The 14,301-nt window shown below is 31.2% G+C and overlaps 1 protein-coding gene across 1 annotated transcript; it reads left to right on the top strand.

Moving 5' to 3' along the window:
• Window positions 1–424: 424 nt before the first annotated feature.
• LOC139856922 (citrate-binding protein-like) lies at window positions 425–1,254 on the top strand. The gene is made up of 2 exons (XM_071845633.1): window positions 425–694; window positions 865–1,254. The coding sequence occupies exons 1-2, from the start codon at window positions 425–427 to the stop codon at window positions 1,252–1,254; spliced, it is 660 nt and encodes a 219-aa protein (XP_071701734.1).
• The last annotated feature ends 13,047 nt before the right edge of the window (window positions 1,255–14,301 follow it).

The following is a 14,301-nucleotide window of genomic DNA, read 5'->3' as shown; positions in this document are numbered from 1 at the left end:
ATTAACGAACTCAAAGTGGAGAAGTTTTTTTAAAAATAACCAGATTAACTATCTTTAAGTTTTAAGACATGCTTAAATAATTTGTAACTTGATGGTAACTTTCCTATTAACTTCTTAATAACCAACTTTTCAACTTATTTGTACGATAAATAATGCATAAGTAACTGTTTTTAAAGATAACTACTAGGGATATGAATAGAAAAACTATTTTTATATTTCTTTATAAAGTATATATAATAATAATATATACTGACCATTTCAAACTGACTATGTTAATAAAGCATTTTGTATCATCGTATTGCACCCTTTTTATATCAATTTACTTTGTTATAATTAATCCTATGTTTTATTATTTGTCACTATATGTAATTCTTATTATAAGTACTCAAGCATATTCATTGTCATCTAAACACATCAAGACATGATGAATCATAACACTTATCTTGGGTTCTACATGTCACTTGTCTTCCTATTTCTATACAAAACCATGGGGTATGAACCTATTGATACCACATTAGGGTTTACATCGCTACCACTAAACCAGTCCAATTTTAAAATCCAGAAGCCATACGATATACCTATCGAACAACGATATAACTTTTCAGAGGGAGTCCATACACTTCGGGTGATCAAAACAGACAAACCGCACACAAGAATAAGCAAAACTGGCGCACGTACTGAAATTAGAATTCAAGTATGTACTTAGTCGCCTCTATGCCCAATTTTTGTAACAACAAATTTTAAAAACAAAACTATTCATCAAGTCGTTATATCGACTTTTATAATTTATCCTTTTATTTCATTTTGTCTTAAAATAACATATTGATATGATATACTAGACTAACAAAATTTACTTTTTCGAAGGGTTATGATTATTGTTCGGGTGTTTGGCAATTTGAGGCCTACGGATATGTACCTTGTGGGACGACTGGCGTGTGCATAATGCAAGTTTTTGGGTCGAAACCTCCATATGCCACAACTACAATGCTTAGAGTACATAATAGTAGTCTTTATTATTACAATAATGATGTTATCATTTCAGACTTGTACAACCAGTGGTTCCGTTTAAATGTTATACATGACGTCGAAGGCAACAATGTGAAAGTGTACGTAGATGGAATTCTTAAGCACGATGGGCCTGCACGTGGCGGAACATCACATTATTTTAAGTGTGGAGTTTACTCTGCAAAGGACGCCTCGTTCTATATGGAATCTCGTTGGAAGGATATTAGAATCTTCAATAAACATGTCTAATTAACGTTTGCACTCATGTTTACCTATTTGCAAAAATATATTTGATCATTATATGTTATTGCCATTTTGTGTTAGTTATATGTAACGATCATATAATTTCTGATACTCAAATTCTACTTATTCCTCTATATATCAATTTGAAGTGTCGGTTACATCGTAGAATTAGTCCAATATTGTAATTTCATATATTGCGTTTTCTTTGTTCTTTTCAAAAAACAAACTTTTTACGGGTTAAAAGTTAAATGAGCTAAGACCACTCCAAACAATAACATGCTTCTTTATAAAGACCGAATTTCACATCATCGCCATATCAACAATCGTTCGAAAATACTAAAAAGATTGAACAATATCAACCAAAATATACTTCTTTCATAAAACTTGGATCCACTTATTAATATTATACTAACATATCAAATATCAATAATAATAATAATAATAATAATAATAATAATAATAATAATAATAATAATAATAATAATATAATAATAATAATAATAATGATATTATAATTATTATAAGAAGATTAATTAGTCCGTATTTAATAACGTATATAATAAATATTAAATATAAATATAAATATAAATATAAATAAATAATAATAATAATAATAAAAAACAAATTATGCCCACAACTTTGATGTTGGGACCTACCAACAGATAATTAAACAATTCAAGTGAACCTAATGCTTTGCGTCTTTATACTTCTACACAATCTTTAATTATGACATGCTTTTTTTTAAAACTAACAACTACATGAGAGTCGCCTCATCATTTCTTAAAAAGGACCGAAAAAGACTAACCAGTATTAATCATAACATACTTTTTAAAGATATTGGACCTACTATCAAGGTTGGAGAACTCGGATCTCGGGAAAATCTCGTTAGAACATTTTTTTGGGAGATCTCGACATCTCGGAAATTTCTCAGGGAGAACTCGGACGTTGACTTACGTTGACTTTTTAGTTTTTTAATATAAACATAAATATATCTATAAATATATGTATATTTATACATAATTTTACGAGATTTAAAAAAAAAAAAAACATAGAATGAGTGAGCAAATCCGATAAAAATTACTAGATTTTAGGACAAAATTCAAGAAATAACCGAGAAAATCCGATAAATTGTGGCTTTGACCAAGTTTAACCTGTTGATTGAGAAATCTCGGGAGATGGCATCGCTGCCTTCTAAAATGAAATCTTGGAAAGAAATAAGGAGCTATAAAATAAAATTTATTTTAAAATGATTAACCCCACCATAAAACTCACACCTTTTGTGTAAATTAATTCATGGAGTGGCCCCATATGTCAATATACCTACATTAAAAAATTGATCCGGCCCACATATTCAAGCGTCTCTCATTGTCTTGTTTGACAAAAACGGCGCCGTTCTTTAAACTGATGTAAGTTGACGATTTTAAAAATGACGGAGTAAATGAAATACTCGTTGGTTTCGGTCTTAGGGGGTTTTTGCAAAGCCATTAACCCTTTTTTATCATTATTTTCAGTTTGCCCCTCTCTATTTTTAATTTTTTTCATTTTCAGTCACTCCACTCTACGATCTAGGAATGAGATCGGTACAGGTACCGTACCGTACCGATACCGAAAATAAGAAAAATTGAGAACCGAATACCAAAATTGGTACCGGTTCGGTACCAGTATTTTTGGTATTGTACCTTATAGTACCGAAAAATTAATTTTTTATATAATTTTCATTATTCGTATTATATGCTATTCGGTATTTTATTATATATTTTTCACTATTTGGTACTTTAGTATTATCAAATATATGTTAAAACGATAATAAGATGTAGTTTATACTATTCGGTATTGTACCTAGTGGGTACAAATCAATAAATTTGGTACCCATATAAGCTATTACCTACAAATCAATAAATTCAGTACCAACACCGATTTCTCAAAAAAAAATATCGGTACCGTACCGTATCGAAACCGAAAATGTCAAATTCAAGGAACCGAATACCGATCGGTACCGTTTTCGATACCGGTACCGGTACGGTACCGGTTCGATTTCGGTAATTTTGCTCATCCCTACTACGATCCCTTTGATTTCTCAATTTAAGCTCATTTTTTATTATTATAATTGTTATTGCTTCACATTTTTTTTACAACTTTTCATTTTTTTTCTAAACACAATTTTTTTTCCTTTTCCACATTCTACTACTACTCTCCCTTTCGTCTCTAATTTATTGTTCAGTATTTCATTTTGGGACGTCTCTAATTAATTGTCCACTTCTCTAAACGAAAAAGTGTAAGAAAATTAAATCTCATTATGCCCTTAATTTATGTGAATAGGATTAAAGGAGAGAAAAAATATGGGTAAAACTGAAAAATAAAAATAAAATACAGTACTTTTATGACACCTTCTTAAACTGTGTGTTTTTTCTATGTACAATTAAATTTGGACGGGCTTTTCAAAAAAAAAAAATTAAATTTGGACGGACGGAGTATTAATTAACAAAAGTATCCAAATTAAATTTTATTTTTTAGTTATTGGAGATTAAAATTATTGTGTGTTGGGCCTGTCGAAGTGGGTTTTTTGTCGTTTTGGTTATGTTATATTCATCAATAGTAAAATATTCTAATTAAAAACATGTAATTATGTACAGCGAAAACCTACCCACTCGCAGTGGAACGCGGATGATTTTCTGCTCATAGGCGAAGTAAGGATTTGCGGATAAGGTAACATTTTTCGAAAATAAATAACAATATAAAAATTAGTGGATGTTAGAAATTTTTAATTAAAGGATGTTGGTCATTAATTTACAATTTTTAATATTCTATATGTAAGACCCTAATCATTTTGTACAGCAGTGTATATATGATACATAGAGTGTGGGTATCTTTGTGTAATTAAACTGAAATCAGAATCTGTCCAGCACTTAGTGCGCGCCGCGCACACTAAAGGGAGCGCGCCGCGCACCCTTTACTGTAGCCGGATTCTGCTCTTTTAATGAGATATTTTGGATGGGCTTTTTGGTAATTTCACTTGGGGACTAGTTGAAGGCTACCAGATCAGTTTGGGGTGAGTCATAACTCCATTATCAACTACCTTATCCATTCCACTTTAATTCTAGAGAGAGGGGATAGTTCTTGAGTGAGAAAGCTCAAATCTAAGTGGAAGAAGTTGATTTCGGGTCAAAGTACGGGTATTAAAGTTGTTCATCGAATCACTAGCTACGTTGTGATTGTGGTGGTAAGCTCTAACTTTGATTTTCTTATTTTAAATTGATTTAAGGGTTAGGGTTTGGGATAGTGATGAACATAAAACCCATATTTAATGATTTTGGGTGTCCTTGGGTAAGATGGAGTCATGAAGACTCAATGGTAACTAACCTAGGGTTTCAAATTGTTAATTGATGTTTATGAGTCCTAATTGGTTAGTTAATCACTAGCACACCTAGTTAATTAGTAAATGGGTGTTAGATGGGTTAGTGGATGACCCGAAATGGGTGTGTTGACTTTAAATTAGTCAAAGGGCTAATGATTGACCTAGTTGGGAAATATGGGTATGAAATACCCTAATTGTGTAATAGTTAGTGTTGTTGGACCTTAATCACTAGCTTTTAAGTGATTAATGATGGTCTTGACCCTTAAGGGGTGGTTTTGGTGAAAATGAGGCATTTAATGCATTAAGTTATTAAATGCACATGAGTGAAGTGTTGGTATTTAGTCCAACAAGTTTGTTTGTTGATCGAGTACTTATTGCATTAGGTACTTGGCTTTGAAGCTTGCGGAAGGATAAAACCATCACCAAATCTTTAAGGTGAGTGGAATAATTATGCGTACATGTATATGGCGTGTTTATTTGTGAATGTTATGGTATGAACCACGTGCCGGTAGTACCATAACATGTATGTGACGAGTATTATGATGTGAACCACGTGCCGGTAGCATCAAGTGTGAACCACGTGCCGGTAGCACTATAAAATTTGGATGTGAACCACGTGCCGGTAGCATCAAGTGTGAACCACGTGCCGGTAGCACTATAAAATGAGGCGTGAACCACGTGCCGGTAGTGCCAAAGTGTGAACCACGAGCCAGTAGCACTATAAAAGAGTGAGACTCAAATGCGTATGGTGTGAACCACGTGCCGGTAGCACCATAGCGTTATGGTTAACCATATTATGTTGATGGATATTGTTTAGCATGCTATATATATATATATATATATATATATATATATATATATATATATATATATATATATATATATATATATATTGTGTTGTGTATATGCTAATGTGATGTGGTGATAGTGTACGAGTTGTTAGCATTATGAGTAAGACGGCATGTTATTTGAGTTATATTCTCGTATGAGGTATTTGGTGGGTGTGAATGCAAATAGATGGGTTATATATGTGTATGTATAATTGTTGCACTCACTAAGCTTTGCTTACCCTCTCATTGTTTATCTTTTTATAGGCTCCGGTGGAGACAAGGGTAAGGGCATTCGTATGGATTAGAGATCCCGCTTGTTTGTTAGGGGACGCTTTTGGATGTTATAGCTTTTGGAGTTTGACCGAGATTTGGGTAGTTTAACCCCCAAACACCATGCTCATAGTGTCGTTTGGAATTTAAACTCTTATGGTCGAACTTGTATGTTGTAATGACCCGGAAATTTCCGATCAAATTTAAACCTTAATCTTTATATGTTCCTGACACGATAAGCAAAATCTGTAATGTTGAGTCTAGAAAGTTTGAAATCTATATTCGGATAATCAGTTACCCTTTGACCAAGCCTGACGATTCACGAACATTTATGTGTATATACAATATATACTTATTAATTGATAACGTTAACAAGGTATTAGATATGTAATATTTGGTTTTGATATAAGATTACTATAGTTATCGGTGAGAGTAAAAGATAATAGAATTTTATAAATATCTGAAACCACTTTTGTCAAAATTATTAACGAGTCATTTCAATAAGAATAAAGATTTTTAACGCTATCTTAAAAGTTAGAATTTTTTTTAGAAACCTTTTGACAAATTGTAAATGTTAACGGTCCGTGATTTTAATAAAAAATAAATATTTAAATAAAACGTGTTCATTAAATATATATTTATGTATTTTACGAAATGACTAAATATAATATTTAACTAAATATAAAACGTTTTGAAATTAAATATACTTGGTTAATTAATGAGAGTGTGATTTATATAAGTAAATGACCACAACACTCAAAAGATTAAGTTACACTTTGAGTGGGTTAGTTTTTAATTAATTTAAGTCTAGTTATTGATAAAGGTACATGTCACAAAACGTTTAAATTAAAATAAAATATTTTGACAAACATCGAGACTTTGATTTATAGAAGGAAATGACCACAACGCTCAATTTTATAGGTTACATTTTTCATAAAGTAAATCTTTGATAAATAAATCAAATTATTATTAAAGGTACACGTCACGTAACGTAAAAGGCTAGTTTTCTAAACGTACGAAAGTGCGCTCGAAAAACTGAAATTGGTACATGAGTCGTGAGACCACGACCGTGTCATTTTTGTAAAAATTATATTTTTACCATAACCGTAAATATAATATAATATATAATTAATTGTATAGATTAAATAATAATTTATATATAATATATTAAATAAACATGGTTCTAATATATAATTTATCAGTTAGACACACTAATGCAGACCTGGTTCGCTAAGACCACCGCTCTGATACCAACTGAAAGGACCCGTTCATATATATTATAAACGATTCACAATAGTTGATTACATCGCGAGGTATTTGACCTCTATATGATACTTATTACAAACATTGCATTCGTTTTTAAAAGACAATCTTTCTTTATAACGAAAGTTGACAGCATGCACACCATTTCATAATACATCCAACTATAATTGGCTTAATAATAATCTTGATGAACTCAATGACTCGAATGCAACGTCTTTCAAAATATGCCATGAATGACTCCAAGTAATATCCTTAAAATGAGCTAATGCACAGCGGAAGATTTCTTTAATACCTGAGAATAAACATGCTTTAAAGTGTCAACCAAAAGGTTGGTGAGTTCATAGGTTTATCATAACAATCATTTCAATATATTAATAGACCACAAGATTTTCGTTTATAAATATATGTACACTCGCAAGTGTATAAAAGTATTCTATAAATTGTAGGCACCCGGTAACAAGCCTTAACGTTCATGTTTTACCCTCTGAAGTACACCAGATCAGGTGTGTTTAAAATAACCTCGAAGTACTAAAGCATCCCATAGTCAGGATGGGGTTTGTCAGGCCCAATAGATCTATCTTTAGAATTCGCGCCTACCGTACATAGACAGGTAGTTTATTGTTACCAAGCTAAGGGTATATTTCTGGTTTTAACCCACGTAGAATTAGTTTTAGTACTTGTGTCTATTTCGTAAAACATTTATAAAAACAGCGCATGTATTCTCAGTCCCAAAAATATATATAAAAGGGAGCAAATGAAACTCACCATACTGTATTTCGTAGTAAAAATACATATAACGTCATTTAACAAGTGCAAGGTTGGCCTCGGATTCACGAACCTAAATTAATTATATATATTTATATATTGGTTAATATCTGTTTAACAATTAAGGTCAAGTCGTAGTGTACCTCAATCCTAATGCTCGAGACTAATATGCAACAGTTAAAAAAATGAATTTGACTCAAAATGATTTCTAAAATTTACACATGCTTAAATATCGTTATTTTATATTTTTAAATATTTTTACAAAATTTATTAGAGTAAAATATAATTCATTTATTAATTAATAAAACTTTATATAAAAATATACTAAAATGATAAGTTAATATTTTATAATAATAATAATATTTCCATTAAAATAATACTTTTAATAAAAATGATAATTTTAATGTTAATAAAAATAAATTGATAGTTTTAATAATAACAACGATCAAAATAATAATTTGATAGTTTTTGATAAAAATATTAATTATTTTTAATTGTTAATAATCATAATAATAATAATAATAATGATGATAATAATCAAATAATAATAACGATGATTTTAACGACAACGTAATAGTAAAAATAATCATTTTTAATAATTAATACAAAAATTCAGTTGACTATAACTTCTAATCCGTCCGTCAAATCCATTCGATATCTAAATGAAAAGTTTATAGTTTTTCGCCACCTTTCCAAAAACATGCATATCATATACCTTATCTCAACCGCATGAGTATCTAATTCAGAATCTATCCTAAAATATATTTTGACAATATTAAATATACAATCATGCATGATCCTAAATACTCGTGCATTAGTCAAGGATACACTACTAATATATAAAAATTAAGTTATGAGTGCTCACGTATCAATATTGAGATTCAATATTGCAGGAAAGAACGTAGATCGCAACGGAGATGATAAACACTAAATTGACTCACGAGCAAAACCCTCGAATCATACCCATAACCTCCAAATCAATATCCCATAACCTCCTTAGCCTTGACTCACTCGAAAACCAGTTTTGAAAAATAACACACGTATGACCTCGTCGTAGTATTTTATGTATATTACTAATAATATCACTCCTAATAATAATAATAATAATAATAATAATAATAATAATAATAATAATAATAATAATAATAATAATGATAATAATAATGATAATAATAATGATAATAATAATAAAAAAATAAATAATAAGTAAGTATGTATATGTATATTTAGAGAGAGTGAGATCGAGATAGATGAAAAGATCAAAAACCGGGTACGTTCCATATTTATAGAAAAGTTATCTCACCAACTACATAAGGTGTCCGTGATTTGTGGCATTTACATCCCATATGAAATAAATAAATAAAAAAACGTGTAAAAATTCTTAGCCACTTCATTTTACGTATTACACTTAGGCACCATGTTTATTTAATATATTATATATAAATTATTATTTAATCTATACAATTAATTATATATTATATTATATTTACGGTTATGGTAAAAATATAATTTTTACAAAAATGACACGGTCGTGGTCTCACGACTCATGTACCACTTTCAGTTTTTCGAGCGCACTTTCGTACGTTTAGAAAACTAGCCTTTTACGTTACGTGACGTGTACCTTTAATAATAATTTGATTTATTTATCAAAGATTTACTTTATGAAAAATGTAACCTATAAAATTGAGCGTTGTGGTCATTTCCTTCTATAAATCAAAGTCTCGATGTTTGTCAAAATATTTTATTTTAATTTAAACGTTTTGTGACATGTACCTTTATCAATAACTAGACTTAAATTAATTAAAAACTAACCCACTCAAAGTGTAACTTAATCTTTTGAGTGTTGTGGTCATTTACTTATATAAATCACACTCTCATTAATTAACCAAGTATATTTAATTTCAAAACGTTTTATATTTAGTTAAATATTATATTTAGTCATTTCGTAAAATACATAAATATATATTTAATGAACACGTTTTATTTAAATATTTATTTTTTATTAAAATCACGGACCGTTAACATTTACAATTTGTCAAAAGGTTTCTAAAAAAAATTCTAACTTTTAAGATAGCGTTAAAAATCTTTATTCTTATTGAAATGACTCGTTAATAATTTTGACAAAAGTGGTTTCAGATATTTATAAAATTCTATTATCTTTTACTCTCACCGATAACTATAGTAATCTTATATCAAAACCAAATATTACATATCTAATACCTTGTTAACGTTATCAATTAATAAGTATATATTGTATATACACATAAATGTTCGTGAATCGTCAGGCTTGGTTAAAGGGTAACTGATTATCCAAATATAGATTTCAAACTTTCTAGACTCAACATTACAGATTTTGCTTATCGTGTCGGGAACATATAAAGATTAAGGTTTAAATTTGATCGGAAATTTCCGGGTCATTACAGTACCTACGCGTTAAAGAAATTTCGTCCCCGAAATTTGATAGAGGTCGTCATAGATAACAATAGGAATGTTTTCATGACGAATATAAGGTAGTAATGAAGTTTTATCATTATTGAGAGATATAGATAAAACGATTCGATCATGTGAAGCGTACGAGTGAAGCTATCACAAAAGAGTGAAATGAGTAAATAAATATATTCGTTTCAACCGATGACATAGTTACTATTGATTTCTGGGATTTAAGTGATTTAAAGAAAATCTTACGTACTAAGATTTGGTTCTTCGGCGATCAGGATCTTCTTTGATTTAATGCGGAAATCTGTTTTGATTCCTATGTCGGATATTTCACTATAAATCCACCTCCTTCCCTTCCTTACTTCCATAACTCACATCTTCTATCCTTTCTCCTTTAATTCATACCTTAATGCTTCATCCCGTTCTGATTCTTGTTATACTTCTAACTTTCATATCTTTCATTCTTCTCTTCCATCTGCCGCCAGAAGAATCTATTCACTTCTGTTATTTCCTTGGAATTATAATGTTTTTAATTCTCCCGTGTCTTTACGTTGCAATACGTATTGATATACATGGTTTGTAATTTCTGGGTGGTTGTTGGGTTTTATATCTTCCCTTATACTTCGATGTCCCTGCTTCTGTCTTCTATAATCATTGTCATCCACAGTTAATGCTCTCTCCTATTTGCTGCAATTTATACTCCAATTTCTATTTTGGGGCTTTGTCCCTTCGTTTCTTCTTCCCGTCCTCGAGTCAAGCGAGCAATGATCCAAAATTTGTAGGTATGAAATTCGAAATGAACATAGCTAATATTCTAAGAAAGAAATGGTAATGGCACGATTTTGATTTGTTAAATTACCAGAATACCCTGGAAAAGACCAAATCATCAAGAAATATTTTCTTGATATTTTTAGAATTTAGATAGAATGTAAGAGCCGTGTAAATGGCACATGATAATGGTACTGTGAATCATCACATTCCATTAGAAACTCAACATGACTTACTGTAATATAATGACGTTGATCAAGTGTCATTATATTATACTAATTCATGCTTCAGTTCCCAACACTACTTCAAAACATTCGTATTTTAAACTCGGAGGTTTCAGATTTTAGAAACTAACACAGTTTCTTTTATATTGTAACGCAGATATTACGGAGAGATACATGATCTCAGATAAGAATAGTTGTGAAAATATCTTCAGAAATATTGAGGATATTTATAATGAAAGGTACGATGTTATAAGATGATGAAGAAGAATATCATCTGGAAAGGTTTAGAATAAGGAGTAGGGTTCTTACTAACGGTTTCAACAGACACTGAATCATTTGTATTCTTTGGAGTCAAACTTATTCTTTGTGATTTGTTCACGGTTTCCTTCATAGTTTCGCATAATCCACTTTTCGGTGCTAAATTTTCTATTGAGTGTTCCTAACACTTCCTTCTTTGTCATCAACTTTTGGCTATTAAGACCATCTACAACATGCTGCTTCGTCAGCATTTTCAAAGTTAACGGATCTGGGTCATCGGTTATCAAACCGAGGTAGTTTCAGGAGAATTGTGTTTTTAGACGATTAAACGCTGATGGTAATATGGTGGAATATAAAAGATTCTCCAGTAACGATGACGAAAAGACAACGTATATATCAAGGTTATAATAAGGTTGATTTGAACGAAGAGTCGAAGTTGGCTTGCTGGAGCTGTGACAAAATTGGCTACTTTGAATAAGAGTCATAAGGTTGTTTTTGCTAATAAATGCTAAAGAATTCCGACGCGGTTATGGGTTAAACTATGACTTTGGGTTCAAGAGTTTTTTGCAGGTGCATAAATCTTTTCTTCCGTAGATGAAGTGCGGTTGATTCAACTTCTCGATTGAGGTATTTTCAAGGATTATGAAGATTTGAACGCGGATTGTAATCGTCGAGATTCAAATGAGGTTTAAGACGAAATCAAGTGGCAAACTTGAAGAATTGTTTAGTTTCATATGTTATAATCAATATTTTAATTTATTTTAATTGTCCAAAGTTAGCAGTCCAATAGTCCAATTGTCCAATAGTCCAATAATTTCATATATAATTTAATATATAATATTTGAATTAATTAATACGTATCGTGACCCGTGTACCGGTCTCAGTATTGATCACAACTCAAACCATATATATATTTTGGAATCAACCTCAACCCTGTATAGCCAACTCCAACATTCACATATAGAGTGTCTATGGTTGTTCCGAAATATATATATAGATGGGTCGATATGATAGGTCGAAACCTTGTATACGTGTCCCGTTATTTAAAGTGCGTAAAATAAATAAATATATATCATGACCCATGTACAACGTATTGTCTCAGAACTAATCCGACGTATTGTGTACATGTATCCCGATTAAAGTGCGTAAAAGTAAATAACAGAAATTAAATGACGATAAATAAAATTGCGATAATTAAATTGCGATAAATAAAATGTAACCAGTTAGCTAGGAACAGTTAGCTAGGAACAGTTAGCGTGGAATCTTAACAAAATTCATCATAGTTAATTTGTTTGTTTCTAACACTTTTTTTTTTTGTCCAATGTTTTCTTCGTTATGCCACTTGTTGGATTCTGATAGGTCAAAATCCAATTATGAAAGTTGAATGGAAATGGTTATTTTGTGGTGAACGGATACGTATATCGGTAGTTGTAAGTAGGATAGTAAATGACCGTTGAATCAGAATCGAAGAATGTACAGTGTAACTTATTAATGTGAAATCTAAATATTCCTCGGGTACTACCTACCCGTTAAAATATTTTCATCATTAATAGTTTGTACGAAAGAATTTCTAATTACAATCTTTATGAAAATATACTTGCATATATATTTTCTTCAGATGTAATCATGGATGTAATGAGTCAATAAGATATTAAACTCATTTGATTTATCGTTAGTACTTGATTACATGGTCTCTAAAACATTAGAGATTACATAATCGTCATTTCGAGTGAAGACAAATGAAGTAGAACGATATGTAGAACGAAGATCATACTCGAAGTACAGATGGTGATATTGAGGCGTGTGATGTTGATATCCGAGGTACAGTTTGTGATGTTGAGGTTTATGATACGGTTGTGATTGGGATGATAAGGGTACTGTCGGCGGTTGATGATGGTGGTACTGATTATGCTGCTGGTGCTGATGCTGGTGTTTGTAACCTTCGCACCATGTTCTCCAAAGCCGTCACGCGAGCGCGAAGTTCGTTAACTTCTGTTATTACACCGGGATGATTGACGGTTGGAGCGAGCGGATAAATAAGATTCGAAATATGGGATAGTATATAATCGTGACGAGATACTCTAGAGATGAGAGAGAAAATGGTTTCTCGAACAGGTTCGCCGGTAAGTGCTTCAGGTTCATCACCAAGTGAACAATTTGGTGGATGGAATGGATCCCCTTCTTCTCGTCTCCAGTGATTTAGTATATTACGAACCCATCTCCAATTCATCCAAAATAGATGATGGGAAATTGGTTGATCCATTCCGGTGACGCTGCCTTAGGAGCTCGATTGAAAATCCATATTGGCGTAGCTGTCGGAGTCTGAGGAATTCGAACTGGATGCGAAATCCATCTTGTATAGTTGGGGAAATGAATTTTTAGTATGGAATAGATGGTAGGAGTTAGATTTGGTATTCTTCAATACATAATTTACATATGTATATATATAATACCAAAATCCCATAAATTACGGAGGATCTTTGAAAAGATGTCAGACAAAGGTAACAATAACAGATATGCTAAGATATGAATTTTGTCTTTACACTATCGATGCACTAAATGCAGTAAGACGTGTCTAGATTTAAGAATGATAAGCAGGTAATTTCCTAAGGATGATAAGCAGATAATTTCCGACTAGAATTGATAAGCAAAACTTTTGACATGCAGACACGGTCGAAGTCCAGACTCGCTAATGTATCCTAACAACTTATCAGTTAGACACAATAATGCAGACCTGGTTCGCTAAGACCACCGCTCTGATACCAACTGAAAGGACCCGTTCATATATATTATAAACGATTCACAATAGTTGATTACATCGCGAGGTATTTGACCTCTATATGATACTTATTACAAACATTGCATTCGTTTTTAAAAGACAAAC

The sequence above is a fragment of the Rutidosis leptorrhynchoides genome, chromosome 7, assembly GCF_046630445.1.
Source record: "Rutidosis leptorrhynchoides isolate AG116_Rl617_1_P2 chromosome 7, CSIRO_AGI_Rlap_v1, whole genome shotgun sequence".
NCBI lineage: Eukaryota > Viridiplantae > Streptophyta > Magnoliopsida > Asterales > Asteraceae > Rutidosis > Rutidosis leptorrhynchoides.
This window is presented reverse-complemented; position numbering and strand designations above follow the sequence as displayed.